At 46.4% G+C, this 23,325-nt stretch overlaps 1 protein-coding gene across 1 annotated transcript in view; it reads right to left on the bottom strand.

The window, feature by feature from the left end:
* Positions 1–872: 872 nt before the first annotated feature.
* Positions 873–23,325, bottom strand: part of LOC134947822 (NTPase KAP family P-loop domain-containing protein 1-like) — a 237,655-nt gene continuing 215,202 nt past the window's right edge. Inside the window, exon 7 of the mRNA XM_063935690.1 lies at positions 873–1,125. Coding sequence (XP_063791760.1) covers positions 895–1,125 — 231 coding nt within the window. The 3' untranslated portion in view covers positions 873–894. The remainder of the gene's footprint in view (positions 1,126–23,325) is intronic.

Below are 23,325 nucleotides of genomic sequence, written 5' to 3' on the forward strand. Positions count from 1 at the left end.
CCGCTGGTTCTGCCTCTGACCTTGCACTTCTTTCACAGAACCATCACCCCTCAGCCATAGCAGTCCTTATTTTGGTGTTTGTACCCCCTATATTTTAAATAGGAACAGTTCGCACATTTGGCGCACAGCCCAAAAAGGGTATGTTTTTGCTGGCAAGGGGCATGGCCACACAATAGTAACCCCAATTCCAAATACACCACACAGTACTGCACTTTATTCACATTTGATCATGTGATAGTTTCCATAATTCATATTACATCCCACAGTAGTATCACTTTACCATATACACATTACCATATACACATTATTAATGCCCTTATACACATAGTGACACACATAGTGCCCCTTATACATATGTTGCACATTATTAATGCATTTTTACATGGCACACATAATGCTCCTTACACATATTCCGAACACTACTGCACAACCAACCCACTCACATGCACACAGCACTCACACTGCCACTAACACTGTGACCTCTGCCTCTGCTTGGATACAGATGTGTCCTCATAAATCTTGCCTCAGTGCTAACGTCGGGCAAATTTTTTAATGTAAATGCATCTTATTTGCATTGTTATGTGGCTAGGATGCACAAGCAGCTTCTGCTGATTAAAATGATATACAGCATGCCAATATACTGTGTGAGACTGTGGCTGTATCTGCATATGAAATGCTACACACAGAATATAGGCATGCCGCATATCATTTTAATCAGCAGAAGCTGCTGATGCCCCTGGGCATATCAAATGCCCTAGGCAATTGCCTAGTTTGCCTATAGCTATGGCCGGCTCTGCTTCTATTGCCTTGTTCACTTGTCAGAGATTTTAATTTGATATATATAGAGACATTTCCTACCTTTTACATGTTGTACTTGGATTTAGCACCAAGTTTTCAAGCCTTTGGCTTGCTATAATCATGGGTGGGTGCGGGGGTAGAAGCAGACGGTGGAAGAACTTCTAGGAAGTATACCCTGAATAGTGTCCAGTCTCCCAGGCCCATATCCAGGGCTTTTTTTATCTCCATATTATCACTGTAGAAAAGGGCTTTGCCATTCAAATTGTGCTCTTTAATCTTCTGTCGATAAAATGGAAGTTTGTCTTCCTGCAAACCTACCTTGCCCATCTAGAGAAGGAGAAGGAAACACATGTGAGACATGAAGGTGTATTACATAGAGATGAGCGCCGGAAATTTTTCGGGTTTTGTGTTTTGGTTTTGGGTTCGGTTCCGCGGCCGTGTTTTGAGTTCGACCGCGTTTTGGCAAAACCTAACCGAATTTTTTTTGTCGGATTCGGGTGTGTTTTGGATTCGGGTGTTTTTTTCCAAAAAACCTAAAAAACAGCTTAAATCATAGAATTTGGGGGTCATTTTGATCCCAAAGTATTATTAACCTCAAAAACCATCATTTCCACTCATTTTCAGTCTATTCTGAATACCTCACACCTCACAATATTATTTTTAGTCCTAAAATTTGCACCGAGGTCGCTGGATGACTAAGCTAAGCGACCCTAGTGGCCGACACAAACACCTGGCCCATCTAGGAGTGTCACTGCAGTGTCACGCAGGATGTCCCTTCCAAAAAACCCTCCCCAAACAGCACATGACGCAAAGAAAAAAAGAGGCGCAATGAGGTAGCTGTGTGAGTAAGATAAGCGACCCTAGTGGCCGACACAAACACCGGGCCCATCTAGGAGTGTCACTGCAGTGTCACGCAGGATGGCCCTTCCAAAAAACACTCCCCAAACAGCACATGACGCAAAGAAAAAAAGAGGCGCAATGAGGTAGCTGTGTGAGTAAGATAAGCGACCCTAGTGGCCGACACAAACACCGGGCCCATCTAGGAGTGGCACTGCAGTGTCACGCAGGATGGCCCTTCCAAAAAACACTCCCCAAACAGCACATGACGCAAAGAAAAAAAGAGGCGCAATGAGGTAGCTGTGTGAGTAAGATAAGCGACCCTAGTGGCCGACACAAACACCGGGCCCATCTAGGAGTGGCACTGCAGTGTCATGCAGGATGGCCCTTCCAAAAAACACTCCCCAAACAGCACATGACGCAAAGAAAAAAAGAGGCGCAATGAGGTAGCTGTGTGAGTAAGATAAGCGACCCTAGTGGCCGACACAAACACCGGGCCCATCTAGGAGTGGCACTGCAGTGTCACGCAGGATGGCCCTTCCAAAAAACACTCCCCAAACAGCACATGACGCAAAGAAAAATTAAAGAAAAAAGAGGTGCAAGATGGAATTGTCCTTGGGCCCTCCCACCCACCCTTATGTTGTATAAACAGGACATGCACACTTTAACCAACCCATCATTTCAGTGACAGGGTCTGCCACACGACTGTGACTGATATGACGGGTTGGTTTGGACCCCCACCAAAAAAGAAGCAATTAATCTCTCCTTGCACAAACTGGCTCTACAGAGGCAAGATGTTCACCTCATCATCATCCTCCGATATATCACCGTGTACATCCCCCTCCTCACAGATTATCAATTCGTCCCCACTGGAATCCACCATCTCAGCTCCCTGTGTACTTTGTGGAGGCAATTGCTGCTGGTCAATGTCTCCGCGGAGGAATTGATTATAATTCATTTTAATGAACATCATCTTCTCCACATTTTCTGGATGTAACCTCGTACGCCGATTGCTGACAAGGTGAGCGGCGGCACTAAACACTCTTTCGGAGTACACACTTGTGGGAGGGCAACTTAGGTAGAATAAAGCCAGTTTGTGCAAGGGCCTCCAAATTGCCTCTTTTTCCTGCCAGTATAAGTACGGACTGTGTGACGTGCCTACTTGGATGCGGTCACTCATATAATCCTCCACCATTCTTTCAATGTTGAGAGAATCATATGCAGTGACAGTAGACGACATGTCCGTAATCGTTGTCAGGTCCTTCAGTCCGGACCAGATGTCAGCATCAGCAGTCGCTCCAGACTGCCCTGCATCACCGCCAGCGGGTGGGCTCGGAATTCTGAGCCTTTTCCTCGCACCCCCAGTTGCGGGAGAATGTGAAGGAGGAGATGTTGACAGGTCGCGTTCCGCTTGACTTGACAATTTTCTCACCAGCAGGTCTTTCAACCCCAGCAGACTTGTGTCTGCCGGAAAGAGAGATCCAAGGTAGGCTTTAAATCTAGGATCGAGCACGGTGGCCAAAATGTAGTGCTCTGATTTCAACAGATTGACCACCCGTGAATCCTTGTTGAGCGAATTAAGGGCTCCATCCACAAGTCCCACATGCCTAGCGGAATCGCTCCGTGTTAGCTCCTCCTTCAATGTCTCCAGCTTCTTCTGCAAAAGCCTGATGAGGGGAATGACCTGACTCAGGCTGGCAGTGTCTGAACTGACTTCACGTGTGGCAAGTTCAAAGGGCATCAGAACCTTGCACAACGTTGAAATCATTCTCCACTGCGCTTGAGACAGGTGCATTCCACCTCCTATATCGTGCTCAGTTGTATAGGCTTGAATGGCCTTTTGCTGCTCCTCCAACCTCTGAAGCATATAGAGGGTTGAATTCCACCTCGTTACCACTTCTTGCTTCAGATGATGGCAGGGCAGGTTCAGTAGTTTGTGGTGGTGCTCCAGTCTTCTGTACGTGGTGCCTGTACGCCGAAAGTGTCCCGCAATTCTTCTGGCCACCGACAGCATCTCTTGCACGCCCCTGTCGTTTTTTAAATAATTCTGCACCACCAAATTCAAGGTATGTGCAAAACATGGGACGTGCTGGAATTTGCCCATATTTAATGCACACACAATATTGCTGGCGTTGTCCGATGCCACAAATCCACAGGAGAGTCCAATTGGGGTAAGCCATTCCGCGATGATCTTCCTCAGTTGCCGTAAGAGGTTTTCAGCTGTGTGCGTATTCTGGAAAGCGGTGATACAAAGCGTAGCCTGCCTAGGAAAGAGTTGGCGTTTGCGAGATGCTGCTACTGGTGCCGCCGCTGCTGTTCTTGCGGCGGGAGTCCATACATCTACCCAGTGGGCTGTCACAGTCATATAGTCCTGACCCTGCCTTGCTCCACTTGTCCACATGTCCGTGGTTAAGTGGACATTGGGTACAGCTGCATTTTTTAGGACACTGGTGACTCTTTTTCTGAGGTCTGTGTACATTTTCGGTATCGCCTGCCTAGAGAAATGGAACCTAGATGGTATTTGGTACCGGGGACACAGTACCTCCAACAAGTCTCTAGTTGGCTCTGCAGTAATGATGGATACCGGAACCACGTTTCTCACCACCCAGGATGCCAAGGCCTCAGTTATCCGCTTTGCAGTAGGATGACTGCTGTGATATTTCATCTTCCTCGCAAAGGACTGTTGGACAGTCAATTGCTTGGTGGAAGTAGTAAAAGTGGTCTTACGACTTCCCCTCTGGGATGACCATCGACTCCCAGCAGCAACAACAGCAGCGCCAGCAGCAGTAGGCGTTACACGCAAGGATGCATCGGAGGAATCCCAGGCAGGAGAGGAATCATCAGAATTGCCAGTGACATGGCCTGCAGGACTATTGGCATTCCTGGGGAAGGAGGAAATTGACACTGAGGGAGTTGGTGGGGTGGTTTGCGTGAGCTTGGTTACAAGAGGAAGGGATTTCCTGGTCAGTGGACTGCTTCCGCTGTCGCCCAAAGTTTTTGAACTTGTCACTGACTTATTATGAATGCGCTGCAGGTGACGTATAAGGGAGGATGTTCCGAGGTGGTTAACGTCCTTACCCCTACTTATTACAGCTTGACAAAGGCAACACACGGCTTGACACCTGTTGTCCGCATTTCTGTTGAAATAGTTCCACACCGAAGAGCTGATTTTTTTGGTATTTTCACCAGGCATGTCAGTGGCCATATTCCTCCCACGGACAACAGGTGTCTCCCCGGGTGCCTGACTTAAACAAACCACCTCACCATCAGAATCCCCCTGGTCAATTTCCTCCCCAGCGCCAGCAACACCCATATCCTCCTCATCCTGGTGTACTTCAACACTGACATCTTCAATCTGACTATCAGGAACTGGACTGCGGGTGCTCCTTCCAGCACTTGCAGGGGGCGTGCAAATGGTGGAAGGCGCATGCTCTTCACGTCCAGTTTTGGGAAGGTCAGGCATCGCAACCGACACAATTGGACTCTCCTTGTGGATTTGGGATTTCGAAGAACGCACAGTTCTTTGCGGTGCTACTGCTTTTGCCAGCTTGAGTCTTTTTATTTTTCTAGCGAGAGGCTGAGTGCTTCCATCCTCATGTGAAGCTGAACCACTAGCCATGAACATAGGCCAGGGCCTCAGCCGTTCCTTGCCACTCCGTGTGGTAAATGGCATATTGGCAAGTTTACGCTTCTCCTCCGACAATTTTATTTTAGGTTTTGGAGTCCTTTTTTTACTGATATTTGGTGTTTTGGATTTGACATGCTCTGTACTATGCCATTGGGCATTGGCCTTGGCAGACGACGTTGCTGGCATTTCATCGTCTCGGCCATGACTAGTGGCAGCAGCTTCAGCACGAGGTGGAAGTGGATCTTGATCTTTCCCTAATTTTGGAACCTCAACATTTTTGTTCTCCATATTTTAATAGGCACAACTAAAAGGCACCTCAGGTAAACAATGGAGATGGATGGATACTAGTATACAATTATGGATGGACTGCCGAGTGCCGACACAGAGGTAGCTACAGCCGTGGACTACCGTACTGTGTCTGCTGCTAATATAGACTGGATGATAATGAGATGTAGTATGTATAAAGAAGAAAGAAAAAAAAAAACCACGGGTAGGTGGTATACAATTATGGATGGACTGCCGAGTGCCGACACAGAGGTAGCTACAGCCGTGGACTACCGTACTGTGTCTGCTGCTAATATAGACTGGATGATAATGAGATGTAGTATGTATAAAGAAGAAAGAAAAAAAAAACCACGGGTAGGTGGTGGTATACAATTATGGATGGACTGCCGAGTGCCGACACAGAGGTAGCTACAGCCGTGGACTACGGTACTGTACTGTGTCTGCTGCTAATATAGACTGGATGATAAGGAGATGTAGTATGTATAAAGAAGAAAGAAAAAAAAAACCACGGGTAGGTGGTATACAATTATGGATGGACTGCCGAGTGCCGACACAGAGGTAGCTACAGCCGTGGACTACCGTACTGTGTCTGCTGCTAATATAGACTGGATGATAATGAGATGTAGTATGTATAAAGAAGAAAGAAAAAAAAACCACGGGTAGGTGGTGGTATACAATTATGGATGGACTGCCGAGTGCCGACACAGAGGTAGCTACAGCCGTGGACTACCGTACTGTGTCTGCTGCTAATATAGACTGGTTGATAATGAGATGTAGTATGTATAAAGAAGAAAGAAAAAAAAAACCACGGGTAGGTGGTATACAATTATGGATGGACTGCCGAGTGCCGACACAGAGGTAGCTACAGCCGTGGACTACCGTACTGTGTCTGCTGCTAATATAGACTGGATGATAATGAGATGTAGTATGTATAAAGAAGAAAGAAAAAAAAAACCACGGGTAGGTGGTGGTATACAATTATGGATGGACTGCCGAGTGCCGACACAGAGGTAGCTACAGCCGTGGACTACCATACTGTGTCTGCTGCTAATATAGACTGGTTGATAATGAGATGTAGTATGTATAAAGAAGATAGAAAAAAAAACCACGGGTAGGTGGTATACAATTATGGATGGACTGCCGAGTGCCGACACAGAGGTCGCTACAGCCGTGGACTACCGTACTGTGTCTGCTGCTAATATAGACTGGTTGATAATGAGATGTAGTATGTATAAAGAAGAAAGAAAAAAAAACCACGGGTAGGTGGTATACAATTATGGATGGACTGCCGAGTGCCGACACAGAGGTAGCTACAGCCGTGGACTACCGTACTGTGTCTGCTGCTAATATAGACTGGTTGATAATGAGATGTAGTATGTATAAAGAAGAAAGAAAAAAAAAACCACGGGTAGGTGGTGGTATACAATTATGGATGGACTGCCAAGTGCCGACACAGAGGTAGCTACAGCCGTGGACTACCGTACTGTACTGTGTCTGCTGCTAATATAGACTGGATGATAATGAGATGTAGTATGTATAAAGAAGAAAGAAAAAAAAAACCACGGGTAGGTGGTGGTATACAATTATGGATGGACTGCCGAGTGCCGACACAGAGGTAGCTACAGCTGTGGACTACCGTACTGTACTGTGTCTGCTGCTAATATAGACTGGATGATAATGAGATGTAGTATGTATAAAGAAGAAAGAAAAAAAAAACCACGGGTAGGTGGTGGTATACAATTATGGATGGACTGCCGAGTGCCGACACAGAGGTAGCTACAGCCGTGGACTACCGTACTGTACTGTGTCTGCTGCTAATATAGACTGGATGATAATGAGATGTAGTATGTATAAAGAAGAAAGAAAAAAAAAAACCACGGGTAGGTGGTATACAATTATGGATGGACTGCCGAGTGCCGACACAGAGGTAGCTACAGCCGTGAACTACCGTACTGTGTCTGCTGCTAGTGTAGACTGGATGATAAATAATGATATAAAAAATATATATATATATCACTACTGCAGCCGGACAGGTATATATTATATAATGACGGACCTGCTGGACACTGTCAGCAGAATGAGTTTTTTATAGAATAAAAAAACACCACACAAGTCACACGACGAGTGTACTTTTTCAGGCAGACAATCACAATATACTATACTGGTGGTCAGTGTGGTCAGGTCACTGGTCACAGTGGTCAGTGGTCAGTCACACTGGCAGTGGCACTCTGGCAGCAAAAGTGTGCACTGTTTAATATGTACTCCTGGCTCCTGCTATAACCTATAACTGCTCCCCAGTCTCCCCCACAATTAAGCTGTGTGAGCACAGTCAGATATTATACAATAGATGATGCAGCACAGTGGGCTGAGCACAAATATGGTATGTGAGAGTGTGACTGAGTCACTGTGTATCGTTTTTTTCAGGCAGAGAACAAGAACAGAACGGATTATTAAATAATAATAAATTATAAAACTGCACTGGTGGTCAGGTCACTGGTCATCAGTCACTAGTATAACTCCTCCTAAGCTCCAGTAAGTAAATGAACGTGTCTCACTCTCACTCTCCTATCTATTTTAATTTCTAAACGGAGAGGACGCCAGCCACGTCCTCTCCCTATCAATCTCAATGCACGTGTGAAAATGGCGGCGACGCGCGGCTCCTTATATAGAATCCGAGTCTCGCGATAGAATCCGAGCCTCGCGAGAATCCGACAGTGTGATGATGACGTTCGGGCGCGCTCGGGTTAACCGAGCAAGGCGGGAAGATCCAAGTCGCTCGGACCCGTGTAAAAAAACATGAAGTTCGGGCGGGTTCGGATTCAGAGAAACCGAACCCGCTCATCTCTAGTATTACACTGACCCTCTTGTACATAAGTAATATTCTGCAAATAGCACAAGAGTTATGAAGACCTTGCACATACCATAACACACATGGGGGAAGGGAGTGTGCTTCTAAAACATTTTCTCTTTCATCCATCTGGGGGACGCTGCACCATTACTTGTGGGTTAGAGGTGTGTGGTTGTGGAGTTTGGCACAGAACTATTAAAACCTGACTCCTCCCCCATCTCCTTCCTGCCTAGCCAGCACCCCAGTTTTAGTTTTGTGCCTGTGGAGTACAGACACAGATTTTTTTCTCTGAAAGATTTTAGTTAGATATTTTATTATTTTATTCTTGGAGTGCCTAGTCCCTGTATACAGGTGGCAGGTACTATTAGAGTGGGGTTAGATAGATTTTCCCACTCTATTCTGCTGCTGGAGGCCACCACACTTCGGTCACTGGGGCTGGATTCCTGTCTCTGAGAAGTCGGCAGTGAGGAGGTACTGGATAGACACAATCTGTCTCTGACAGTATTGGTCTATCCTTCCTATGTATATATAAATCTATATTCATTTTATTGAAACTGTCCTCCTCTCTCTCTCTCTAAGGGGAGGTAATTTTTGCAATACCCCCCCCCCCCTCCCCCCAGACCTCTCTCCGGAGGTGAGCGGTGGCGCGCAGTAGCGAGGGCTTTACTCATCCCTGCTACTGTCTTTTTGGGTAGGCCGGGAGAGGGGTGAGTCACTCCCAAGCCGCTAGACGCTACCCGAACAGAGCAGCTCGGTGCAGCGGCGCGCGAGAGCCGCGGACTTCCGGCTGCAGCGCGCCTACTGAAGCTGACAGGCGCTTCCTTGTTCAAGAAGGGACGGATTCCCGCCCTCCACTGCCATGCGCGCACTCCCGTCCAGGTATGCAGGGCTCCGGCCGCCATCTTCTCCAGAGGCAGTACGGTGGACACTGTGCAGCGCTCACAACACTTGTTTGGCAAGGCTGATCACCTAACAGCAAGTATATTTTGGGGGCACAGTATAATTCACAGTAGATTTACATTGTGTCATGCTATACTTTTAGGGGAGGTAATTTTTGCAATATATAATATGCATTGCACAGTATGATTCATAGTATATTTGCAATATACAACAGTATATGTCAAAGTATTGGAATTCTCTACTGAGTTTATTGTTCATTTGTAGTGCATTTGCTGTTCATTTAAAAAAAAAAATAATAATAAAAAAATAAAAATAAAAAAAGGAAATAAATAAATTAATTATGAAATCTACAAAGGGTAAGACCGCCTCAGTGGTTTATTTTTTCCTGCTCACTATGTGGATCATAGCTAGCGAAGGGAAGCCCGGACGCAGGTACTCTCTGTGTTTCTTGCTCTGGTGCATCTGTGGCGGACCAGCAAGGAAGTTCCGCAGATCAGTCTATGCCTCCATGGCTACAGTGGAAGCTCTATGGGCTCAAAATATGGGCTCAATCTCTAAACAAATTTGTTAACTCTGCCGGCAGTTCTTCTTCTACAAAACGGCCACAGCCGTTGCCCGCTATAACTTTTCCGGAGGAGTAGTTGGAAACATTCCCATTGGAGGATGGGGAAGTAGACCCAGAGTGGGATGGTAGGATGAGTAGTTTTTGTACTAGCTCAGGTGTTAGATTCTGATATAAGCCATCCGTCAGACTCTTAATATTCAGAGTTCGGAGGTGGCGGGTTCTTCCTCTGCCTTTTTCAAAACGCAGAAAAGACCAGTTACTTTCTTTCCCCCATATTCACACTTTGCGGATATTTAAAGGAGCCCTGGCTTAAGCCGGATTCTCCTTTCCCAGCCCCGAAAGAAATTGAAATTTATATATCCTTTTACAGAGGAGGATACAAGATGTTGAGAAACAGCCCCAAAAGGTAGACGCGCCTATTTCACATTTAGCAAAGGCTACGGTTATTCTTTCTGTACAGTCTGTGACGTTGAAAGATCCTACAGATAGGAAGATTGAAACAATAATTAAATCTGTTATCTTTATCAGGTGTTTTTCTACGCCCAATTCTAGCTAGCACTTGGGTCCTCATGGCCGCGGATGACTGGCTGGCACAGGTTGTATCTGGAATGCAGTCTCACGATCCATCGGAAGCCATTCAGTTAGCAGAACAGATTTAGGAGGCTCTTACTTATGTGAGGCCTTGTTAGATTCTACTGCGCTACAATCCCGTATTTCTGCCTTGACCGTGACAGCAAGACGGTCTCTTTGATTTCGGGTTTGGGAATGCCGTTTCTGACTCGAAACAGAACTTGACGGCGGTACCCTTTGAGGGTAAGTTTCTTTTTGGGTCGGAATTACAGAAGATTATTTCAGATACTACAGGGGGCAAGAGCCCTTTTCTTCCATTTGCTCCTCAGAAACTAAAGACCACGAGGTTTCGGTCTTTTCGTACACAGGACAGAGGTAGTTTCCATTCCTTTCGTTCTTTCTCCAGGTTCCCACGGAGAGAGACATTCAGAGGTAGAGGAACACAGGCGACTCGTAGACCAGTTAGTAAACCTGCCGACAAACCTACTGCATGACGGTTAACGATCTCTGGAGGGATCAATGACTGTTGGGGCTTGGTTACGGCAGTTCAAGGAAGTGTGGCTCCTGTCAAAACCAGATCGGTGGGTGACGGAGGTCATATCCAGAGATTATATTTTACATCTCGAGGAACCAGTCCCATATCGTGTGTTCGTCACTCCTCTCCAAAACGCTCCCTCTAGCCGTCGAGCTCTTCTTTATGCAACAGCCACTCTCTTACGAAATGGAGTAATTCTTCTAGTTCCTGCTCAGAGAGAGGTCGGGGATTTTACTCAGGTCTTTTTCTTGTGGACAAACCGTTTCGGCCCATTTTAAATCTAAAAGGGTTTAAATCCATATCTCTCAACCCAAAAGTTCAAAATGGAATCCATCCGTTCGATTATCGCTGCCATGAAACCAGGGGAATATTTGGCTTCAATAGACATAAAAGGCTGCATGTTCCTATTTGGACGGGTCGTCAATCTCGTCTGAGATTCGCAGTCTGTCCTTACCATTTTCAGTTTCTCTTCCCTTTGGTCTATCCACGGCTCCTCAGGTATTCACAAGGTCATGGGCCGTGTGGTGACAATTCTGCGGTGCCAGCATTACGTATTTAGACGATCTTTTCATCAGGACTGTCAGAGTTGATCCTTCACCAGAACTTGCGTCTCAAGATAGAGACTCTATAGTCATTCAGATGGATAATAACTTTTCCACAGTCGTCTTAACTTTCTTCCCAGAAAATGATATTTCTGGGGCTCTTATTCGACGCCACTAACCAGAAATCGTTTCTTCCTCGCGGACAGGACCTCATCTCGAATTACAACTGATCCGCTTGTCTGTAAAGACTCGTCAGTCGCTTCGCTGGTGGCTTCACAGCCCCAATTTGACCAAAAGGGGTTCCGTTCATGACTTGGTCTTGGGTCATGGTCACCACAGACGCAAGCCTCAGAGGTTGAGGGGCGGTGTTTCAGACTCATCACTTTCAGGGGTTCTGGAACAGTCGAGTCGAAGTTACAGATCAACATCTTGGAGTTGAAGGCAGTCCGGTATGCACTCCTTCGGATTCAAACCATGGTAAAGGGTCATCCAGTCCGGGTTCAGCCCGACAACGCCACGGCAGTTACTTAAATAAACAAGCAGGGAGGAACTCGAAGCTGGGCCGCCAGGAAAGAAGTCGCTCAGATTCTCACTTGGGCGGAACATTGGGTTCCGATCATATCCGCGATTCACATTCCAGGAGTCGAGGCCTGGGAAGCGGTTTTTTCTTAAGCCGTCACACGGTGCATAAGGGAGAGTGGGGGCTTCACCAGGAGGTGTTTCTGACTCTAGTAGCCCGATGGGGGATGCCGATGTAGATCTGATGGCATCTTGTCTCAACAATAAACCTCCTCTCTACGGGTCGCGTGCTCAGGACCCTTAAGCAATTCTAATCAATGCACTGACGGCGCTGTGGCACTTTCAACTGGGATATGTGTTTCCACCATTTCCACTGATTCCACGTCTGCTTCAACGCGTTCAGAGAGAAGGTCTTCCAATCATTCTGGTGGACCCAGATTGGCCACGATGACAGTGGTACACTCTTCTGCACAATAGGGTCGTCGAGAAACCATCCCGACCCCCTCTGCTCCAGATCTTATGATTCAAGGACCATGTCACCACACAGGTTGGGTCGGCTGACTTTGACGGCTTGGTTCTTGAATCCAACATTTTAAGCGGAAAAAGGGTTTTCTCGTCCTGTTGAGTAAACGATGATTCAGGCTAGATAACCGGTGGCTTCTGGAATTTACCACGGAGTGTAGCGTATTTACATTGCTTGGTGTGAAAAGCGTGGTTTAACACCGGATGTGTTTAGAGTTTCCTCATCTGTTATCTTTCCTTCAGGAGGGTCTCAATAAGGATCTGAGACTTCTTCACTAATGGGGTCAAGTTTCTACCTTATCGGTTCTACTTCATAGGGGACTGGCTATCATTCCAGAAGTTCAGACGTTCCTTCAGGGAGTTCTTCGGATTCAGCCACCTTTATTTTTTTTTTGGTTCCTCCCTGGGACTTTAACTTAGTCCTTACGGCTTTTCAGAAATCTCCATTTCAACCTTTGGAATCTGTACAATTGCGGTTTATAACGTTCAATGTCTTCCGATTGACAATTGCCTCCAAAAGATGAGCATCTAAATTGGCAGCTCTTTCTTGCAGACCACCCTTGTTGGGTTTTCATGATGATCGGGTGGTTCTGTGAACAAAACCTTCCTTCCTTCCGAAGGTTGTGTCAGCGTTTCATCTAAATCAGGACATTGTCCTTTCAGCGTTTACTCCTCCTCCTTCCGGGGAGGATTCCCATTTGGCTCTTTTAGATGTGCTTAGGGCCTTACGGATTTATTTATCTCGTACGAATTCTATCCGTCGTACGGATGCATTGTTGGTTTTTAATGGCTGCGTCCAAGTACACAGTGACTTGTTGGGTAACTACGACCATCACACAGTCTTCTAATGTTTCAGTTCCTGACTCGATTCAAGCTCCTTCGACTCCAGCTATTGGAGCTTCTTGAGATGTTCGCGGGGCTGCGTCTATTGAGCAGTCGTGTAGGGCGGCGACCTGGTCGTCTGTGCATATGTTTAAAAAGGTTTTACCCTTCTAACACTTTCGGTTTGGAGACTGCCCCTGTTGGGCGTCAAATTTGGCGGACGGCTATGCCGTCTATGTCTCCCTCCTCTCATTTGCTTGCTTTGGGAAATCCCACAAGTAATGGCGCAGCGTCCCCCAGATGGATGAAAGAGAAATAGGGATTTTTGTTTACTTACCGTAAAATCTCTTTCTCTGATTCCATCTGGGGGACGCTGCGATCCCTCCCATATGTTGTCTGGTTTAACCAGTTAATTTTTTTCGGTCTATCTCCTTTGGCTTGGCTAAACGTTAACTGAGGTGCTGGCTAGGCAGGAAGGAGATGGGAGGGGTTAGAGGGGGGAGGAGTCAGGTTTTAATAGTTCTGTGCCAAACTCCACAACCACACACCTCTAACCCACAAGTAATGGCGCAGCGTCCCCCAGATGGAATCAGAGAAAGAGATTTTACGGTAAGTAAACAAAAATCCCTATTTTATCACTGGACATATTGGAGTATATGTAATAGGAGAGATTTCCATAAACCAGCACAATCTCTGCAATTATGGTGGTAGATGTAAAGCGACAATAATTTAAAAGGCAAAACCTGTTTGGTTTTGTCATTCAAATTATTGTCAAAAATCACAACCTATTACATATACCCCATTGTGTCCTGCTTGATACATACCTCATTGTGTCTGCAGATTGCTAAATTGTATATTGTATGGATCTGATTCTGAGTGACACTAACTGTAGAGGTCCATTAAGAACAACATGCAAATGAGACACAAATATGACTATATGCACATTCGAAAGTATGCATAGCAGCCATCATTAATATTGTTCTTACACCTATCCCTATGCTATATGGAGTAGATACATAGGAATATTGTATCCTCTTTAAACACGCATGACTCAGTCAGGGGCGGTGAAAGTTCTTTTGACACCCTACGCAAAACTTCAGCCATAAATTCCCCCCCCCCCTGTCGCCCTTCTTAAAATCCGTCCCCAGCTATATATTCTCTGTATGTATGTATATATATATATATATATATATATATATATATATACACATATACATATAAACTTTGAAGTGGGGGTATGGAAAAGTGAAGGTTGTAATTTAGCACGCGTGCGCTCCAGAAAGGTGATGTGGCCACTCAAAAGGGTGTGTGTCTTTCAGTATAGTTTGCCACACCATATACCCCTTATACACATTATGCATCACAATAGTGGGACCCCTTATACTGTCTAGTACTGGTGACCCTTTCACATTATAGCACATGGTATGAGCCGAAATTCACATTATAGCTCACGGTATGAGCCAAATTTCACATTATTACACGGTAGGAGCCGAAATTCACATTATAGCAGTAACGGGTGTAGTATGGTATGCCGGCGGTCGGGCTCCCGGCGACCAGCATACCGGCGCAGGGAGCCCGACTGCCGGCATACCGACAGTGTGGCGAGCACAAATGAGCCCCTTGCGGGCTCGCTGCGCTTGCCACGCTGCGGGCACGGTGACGCGCGTATTTTATTCTCCCTCCAGGGGGGTCGTGGACCCCCACGAGGGAGAATAAGTGTCGGTATGCCGGCTGTCGGGATTCCGGCGCCGGTATACTGTGCGCCGGGATCCCAACAGCCGGCATACTGAAGACCACCCCACAGTAACATATACAGTAACCTACACACACAGAGTAACCTATACAGTGACACACACAGTAACCTATACAGTAGCCTATACAGTAGCCTATACAGTGACACACACACACAGTAGCCTATACAGTGACACACACATTATAAAGTATGACACAGTAAGATGCACAGTAAATGACACACACTACATAAAACAAGAAGCAGCACCCCGCCAGGAGCACTCATGCTACAGCGGTAGCTGGGCAGCGTCTGGCGTATTACAGGCACAGCTTCATCCTGCACCGAGCTACAGGTGCCCAGCTCCAGCACGGTCAGATCACCCCTGCCACCCCGAGTACACGGGACGTACATTGTGCCACAGCTGAGTAACTGGAGCGTTCCCCCCATCCTGGGGAGTTGCTGCCAGATACATCCCTTAGCAACAGCAATAATAGAGTAACATTGAGCTTACCAGGGCTGAATTAGACAATCAGTGGGGAAACTCAGCCCTGAACTTTGGGAGAGGAGAGCGGGTAACAAGATGCAGGAGCTCAGTGGGTGCAGGTAACAGGCAGCGGAATCAGAGTCGCGGGGCGGGTATGGGGGGGTAGAGGAGAGCGGGTCACAAGATGCAGGAGCTCAGTGGGGGTGCAGGCATCAGAATCAGAGTCGTGGAGCGGGGGGGGGGTAGAGTAGAGCGGGTCACAAGTGGGTGAGGGGGGTAACCAGCAGCGGGTGTAGAGTCGTGGAGGGAGGGAGAGGAGAGCGGGTTACAAGATGCAGGAGCCAAGTGGGTGCTGGTAACAGGCAGTGGGTGCAGAGTCGCGGGGGAGGGAGGAGAGCGGGTTACAAGATGCAGGAGCCCAGTAGGTGCGGGTAACAGGCAGAGGGTACAGTCACCCAGGGGAAGGGGGTGGGGTGGGGGGGGGGAGAACAGAGCGTGTTACAGGATGCAGGATCCCAGTGGGTGCGGTTAACAGGCAGCGGGAGCAGAGTCGGGGGGGAGGGGAGGAGAGAGCAGGTTACAAGATGCGTGTGACAAGAAGCGGCAGGCGGGAGCACAATTATGGAGGGGGGAGTGGGTGTCATACGAAAAAAAGAAAGCATCCGCTCATCGCCAGTGTTTAGTGCCGCCCTCCAGTGTCCGCCGCCCATAGGCAGCTGCCGGCCCTGGACTCAGTATAGCAGGCATATGAATTGTTGATATACAGTATGTATGACTCTCTCGTGTAAGTTAGCAAAGGTGTCCACATGACCTGTAATGCATGCTCAGGGCACTATGGGGGTAATTCAGATCTGATCGCTGTTCTATGCACACGCACGCAGTGTACGAAAAGAACGTAAGAGTGCAAACAGACAAAAAAACACACCTATCACGTACAAGTGCACAAAAATGTGCAGCAGTGCACAAAAGAAATGTTTACTATTTTGCTTTGCAGGGGAGCGATGCGTTCACAAGGTTGCTGATCGCATTGGCTGCATCATAGAGATTGTCGTACATGTGCGTTGCATTCGCTAGTTTGCAAATAATCACACAGTGGTTTGTTTGTTTTCTAAACGTTTATTGCACAAAACACCCTAGCCATACATCAGACCAACTTCCTCCAACTCTCCAAACTTCCAACCATCCAACTTGTCTGTCCAACTAAAACAGTGCTCCACACACCTAACCAACTTTTTCATCAGACCAGCCAACCAGCCATCTTTTTCAGTAGGTCAGCCAACTTTCCACCAACTTGCGATGTCACAGAAGTAGGCAGACAGGTTCTGCCTACTTCTGCATGTTTTGAATTCAATTAAAAAAACAAAAACATTTTGCATGTCCTGTTTATTATTTTAAAAGGTTAAGGTGCAAAGATGGTGAGGATAGGGTGTAGAAACAGAGAGGTCAGGGGAAGGAGGGTGAGGATAGGGTGCAGAGATAGAAAGGTCAGGGGGAGGTGGGGGGGGGTTATGTCGCAGCTATAGAGAGGTCAGGGGGTAGGTGGTGGAGGTTAGGGCACAGAGATAGGTTAAGGGAGGTACAATGCACGTGTGCCGAGGGAGGTCTGGGTGCAGTACAGTTACAGGGTGGTTAGGGCATCATGGTAGAGTACATAGTGCACAAGGATACCAGCTGAAGTGGCAAATTTATAACTAATATATAACTTTTATTTGTCTTAAACAATGTTGTAACAATACTAAAATCCTGTATTAGAGTGAAATAAGAAGATATAAAGATAGTTAATTGGTTAAAGCTGGGTACACACTAGAGCAATATCGGCATGAAATGCCATTTCGTAACAACATTTTGCCTACATCTCGCTCAGTGTGTATGCATGATTGAGCGCTCCCGTGGCCACTAGCATTGGACGCTTAGGCCCTCATTCCAAGTTCTATGCTCGCTAGCTGCTTTTAGCAGCCGTTCAAACGCTAAGCTGCCGCCCTCCAGGGGCAAACGCAGGATTTATTCAAGGGGGTTTCCGTGGGTGTGTAGGTAGATATATATATATATATCTCCTCACACCACTCCGGACAAATAAACATCATATTGGATTAAATCAACGTTTCAGTGCTCGGCGGCACTTTTATCAAGATTATCAGACAGCATCAATCTTGATAAAAGTGCCGCCAAGCACTGAAACGTTGATTTAATCCAAGATGACGTTGTAGTCTGCAGTTTATTTGTCCGGAGTGCCGCCGAGTGGTGTGAGGATATTGTGGGCCGCTGCAATACAGCCGTCACGGAGGGCACCTGGCAAGTTTTTGTTCTGGGACAACAAGAGTGCCGGATCTGGTGGATTATATATATATATATATATATATATATATATATATATATATATCTCCGGTGAAATACAGACGAATGGAATCCCGATATCCGCAGGTATTCCCACTCGGTTAAAAAAGAGAACCAGGCCCAGACGCGCTGTCACAGCTGCCAGTAAGGGATTCTCAGTCCCAAAGAAACAATGTGAATAGAGAATATGGACTGGCGCTATGTGTTTATCCAATAATAATGAGTAACTGTGGATGAATTTCATTTAAAATAACATATAATTTATTAACTAGACATCACATGCTACATGCAAAGATATACAAATAAAATTCAATAAAAACATGAAGTTAAGGGCATAGATGGAGCTGAGAATGAAATTGTAATGGCTGCTAGTAAGTGTCCACAGAGGATCCCGGACTGAAACAATGTGCAAAGTTCCCTGGGGAAAAGGAATTAGATACAGCTGGTGTTACCCATAGCGACGGAGACTTCCAGAGACTTGAGAATTGACAGCAAGCAAGCTGTGCCGTTTGTGTAGAAACTGGGTCTCTCCAATCGATGCTGTAAAGGTGAAGTCCCGCAGAGAAAGTTCCAAAGGCTGGTTTTAAAAGTCCATATCTGGATCCTTTGAGGTCTAGAACACTTGTGGTGATAGCAGCTTTAACACTTAACGCGTTTCCCTAGGCTCGGTCACCTAGCTTCATCAGAAGTAAAGCTCAGTCTGAATATGGGATCTATTTAAACCCCATTTAACGACCTGATGCCCAACAGGTGTAATAAAGGTGTACCATTCAATCATCCACAATGTTAATACAAACGAATATTCTCTGTAATCTATATAATTAAGATCTATATGGAAGTCGGTAGGAGGCAAACCCACAGTAAAAAGACTAATTTAATATATATATATATATATATATATATATATATAAAGGAACAATTAAGCATAATTCTAAAGTAGAGGGGGTCAGAGGTCAGGGCAATCACATGACCCACCCCCGGGCACCAGATGCCCCGTTCACAGACAAACTAATTATTCACCTGAAATCCCCCCGGTTTCTGGGAACATAATGCCCCCGCAGCCCACAGTACTTACACAAAACCTCTGTCTGATGTACGGAGGTTAGGCTGGCCCGCGGGACTCCGTGGAGCGTTGCACGCTCCTGCCGGGTCACGTGATAGACGGAGGCCAATAGGTTTTCATGACGGAAGCGTCCTGGTTGCTGGGCAACCCGTATGAGTACCAACGTGGTGCGCGATGACGTCACTCCCCTATCACATGACCGGGAACCCGGAGAGCTACAATTATGTTTAGAAAATACATATACCCACTAATGGGCAAAACAAAACATACTAAAATAGACTTATGCAGTTTTAACATAGTTATATCGATGGACGGATAACCATTTAAACACACTGAATACTACATTTGGCAGTGAATATGTGTTGCTGAACAACCACAGAAGCCGGGACTGATCTTAATGTAAAATCTTAGTAGGATCAAAAAATGTATCATATCACCCGGACCCCTGAAAGAAGCAGTTAAATATTTGTTATCACCAAAAAGAAGGAGAATTGCGCTCATGGGCTCATAGTGAGTTTTTCATATATTCAATAATATAATATATTCAGAGCCGGTAAATAGTGTAAAAACAATTTAATAAGTATTCTACTACAAATAACATCAATATATATTAGCCAATAAACGGTTAAAAAATCCTAAATATATCAGGCTAAAAAGTTCCTTGCTGGCCAGCAGTATTTAATGGCAAAGAATATTATAAATAAAACTTCTCTTCTGAGAGATAAGTGCACTGATTAGGCTGTCCCGTGTTCAGACGGCAAATGGTAACTTAGTATCAGTCAATGAATTAACTGTAGCGCACTGAGGTAGAAATGTAGCGGCTCAGAGTATTGATTACAAGTGTCCGTTTGCCTCCTGGTGCAAAACACTTTGAGAAAGTCACGTGGAATTTGTGACGAAACGCGTCAGTCTCCACCCACTCCACCGTAGCTGCAGCAGTGATAATGGCAAAGACGGGGAAACACGGCTCAGCTGAGCGGGTGTTCTGCTGGACTGTGCTATCTGTCCATCCCGCCGTAAGCTGCTTTCATACACTGGATGAAGCATCGGCATTAAGTGTCCTGCTACACCCCCTCCGTGGATCAACTCGCTACACACAGTTGGTGACTGAAAGGGCAACCCCCGTGGACAGGTAATCCTATCCGAAGACGCTCGGTATTGGGGGTAGGACCACACCACTGTTTTGCACCAGGAGGCAAACGGACACTTGTAATCAATACTCTGAGCCGCTACATTTCTACCTCAGTGCGCTACAGTTCATTCATTGACTGATACTAAGTTACCATTTGCCGTCTGAACACGGGACAGCCTAATCAGTGCACTGATCTCTCAGTAGAGAAGTTTTATTTATAATGGGGGCTAATTCCAAGTTGATAGCAGCAGGATTTTTGATAGCAATTGGGCAAAACCATGTGCACTGCAGGGGAGGCAGATATAACATGTGCAGAGAGAGTTAGATTTGGGTGGGTTATTTAATTTCTGTGCAGGGTAAATACTGGCTGCTTTATTTTTACACTGCAATTTAGATTGCAGATTGAACTCACCACTCCCAAATCTAACTCTCTCTGCACATGTTATATCTGCCTCCCCTGCAGTGCACATGGTTTTGCCCAATTGCTATAAAAATATCCTGCTGCGATCAACTTGGAATTACCCCCAATAGTTGGAGATTTGTGGATGCAGAAACCCTGAGGGATTTTCCGCTCCCTAAAGTAATTTGAAAGGGATACTCCATGGAAAAAGAAGTCCGTCTCCTTCTTTTTAAGTTTAAGTAAACGAAAGTAACACTGTTCATTAGCCTGTTCTTGTTCAGTAGAATTTAAATGATCCTTGAATAATATTCTTTCAGCATCCACATCAGACATTGGCCCTCATTCCGAGTTGTTCGTTCGCTAGCAGATTTTAGCAGCATTGCACACGCTAGGCCGCCGCCCTCTGGGAGTGTATCTTCACTTAGCAGAATTGCGAACGAAAGATTAGCAGAATTGCGAATAGAAAATTCTTAGCAGTTTCTGAGTAGCTCGAGACTTACTCCTACACTGCGATCAGCTCAACCTGTTTTTTGAGAAGCTAAGATTCACTCCCAGTAGACGGCGGCTTAGCGTGTGCAAAGCTGCTAAAAGCAGCTTGCGAGCGAACAACTCGGAATGAGGGCCCATGTGCATGCGCATTTTCGCCTTAATCGCTCCGTTGCGAAAATCGGCAACAAGCAAACAACTCGGAATGACCCCCATGGTCAATAATTCACCTCTAATTAAAGCAGTATGCTGGAAGCCAGGTGTGTCCTCACTGACCGTTTCCATTTTGTGCAAAAATGTGCAATTCGTGCAAATAATAATGAAAGTGCTTGTGCTCACCCGCTATCACTGACTGAGCCGGTATCCTTTTCAAATGGAGCAGGTGCCTCGAACACAGGTATGGTATTCGGGTGTGGTATTGAAAGTCATCAGTAACTAGGTCGACAATGTCTAGGTCGACCACTATTGGTCGACAGTAACTAGGTCGACAGGGTGTCTAGGTCGACAGGGTCTTTAGGTCGACATGTTCTAGGTCGACAGGTCAAAAGGTCGACATGAGTTTTTAATGTTATTTTGGTGTTGTTTTCTTCGTAGAGTGACCAGGAACCCCAATTAGTGCACCGCGTCCCCTCGCATGGCTCGCTTCGCTCGCCATGCTTCGGGCATGGTGCCTTCGCTACGCTACCGCTTTGCTCGGCACAGATTACCATTCCAATCGTAGTCCATGTGGATCGTTAAGTATGAAAAGGTTAAAAAAAAAAAATTGTGAAAAACTCATGTCGACCTTTTGGCCTGTCGACCTAGAACATGTCGACCTAAATACCCTGTCGACCTAGACACCCTGTCGACCTAGTTACTGTCGACCAATAGTAGTCGACCTAGACATTGTCGACCTAGTTACTGACAACTTTCAGTCCGGATCCCATGGTATTCACCATCCAAATGCAGCATATTCGTTCTTTCTGGCACTCCTCGCCTCCCTGTATTCAAACGACCCGGTGCCCTCCAAATAATTTCTACAGAGAGGGTACCCTAGTCAGCTGCTCATGAAAGCTATGAAATGTGCACTTTTAATGCCTAAAATACCAGAAGCAAGGGATAGTGGTGAGCAACAACAAAATACATTTCTTTGGGTTAATAGTTATAATACTGGTAGCCAGTGCTTAAAGTGGTCCTTCAGAGGTGGTGGAACTCACCCTCCCCCCCCCCCCCCCATGGCGCCCATGTAACAAAGGTGTATCGCGTGCTGTAGGCGTGCACTGCAAAAATGGGTGTGGTCTCAAAAAGAAAGGGGCGTGGTCACAGAATAGTAATAATGCCCACAGTAGTAGCACCCCATAATACACATAATGCCCACAGTAGTAGCGCTTCTTATACAATGCCCACAGTAGTAGTGCCCCTTATGCACTGTCCTGGTAGTGCCCACAGTGGTAGTGCCCCTTATATAGACCCCATAATAGTGGTGCCCCTTATGCAATGCCTGCAATAGTAGTGCCCCTTATGTCCCCAGGAGTGATGCCCCTTATGAAGTGCCCTCTTTACAATGCCCTCATTAGAAGTGCCCCCAGTAGTAATGCCCTCAATGGTTATGCGCTGTGTAGTATTGACCCCAGTAGTAATGTTGCCTATACTAATGCCCCCAGTCGTTTAGCCTCCTGTAGTTTAGCCCTAGTAGTTATGCCCCCAGTGGTAATGCCCCTGCAGTTATGACCCCAGTAGTTTACCCCCCCTTTTAGTTTAGCCTCCCAGTGGTAATGCCCCCAGTAGTTTAGCCCCAGTAGTTTGCCTGCTTGTAGTTTAGCCGCCAGCAATAATGCCCCTGTAGTTTGCCCCCTTGTAGTTTATCCCCTGTAGTTACACCCCCAGTAGTAATGCCCCAAGTAGTAAATGCCCTCCTGTAGTTATGCCCCCAGTAGTAATGCCCTCCTGTAGTAATGCCCTCCTGCAGCTTGCCCCCAGTAGTTTGCCTCCTTGTAGTTGGCCCCCAGTAATAATGCCCCCAGTAGTAATGCCCTTCTGTAGTTTGCTCCCCATAGTAATGCCCTCCTCTAGTTTGCCCCCAGTAGTTAGCCCCTTTGTCGTTTGCCCCCAGTAATAATGTCCCCCAGTAGATGCTCCCCCAGTAGTAATGCCCTCCTGTAGTTTGCCCCCAGTAGTTTGCCCCACTGTAGTTGTCCCCCAGTAATAATGTCCCTCAGTAGATCCCCCAGTAGTAATGCCCTCCTGTAGTTTGCCCCACTGTAGTTGGCCCCCAGTAATAATGTCCCCCAGTAGTAATGACCTCCTGTAGTTAGCCCCTTTGTAGTTTGCCCCCAGAAGCTTG

This window comes from Pseudophryne corroboree, chromosome 8 (assembly GCF_028390025.1).
Source record: "Pseudophryne corroboree isolate aPseCor3 chromosome 8, aPseCor3.hap2, whole genome shotgun sequence".
Lineage (NCBI taxonomy): Eukaryota > Metazoa > Chordata > Amphibia > Anura > Myobatrachidae > Pseudophryne > Pseudophryne corroboree.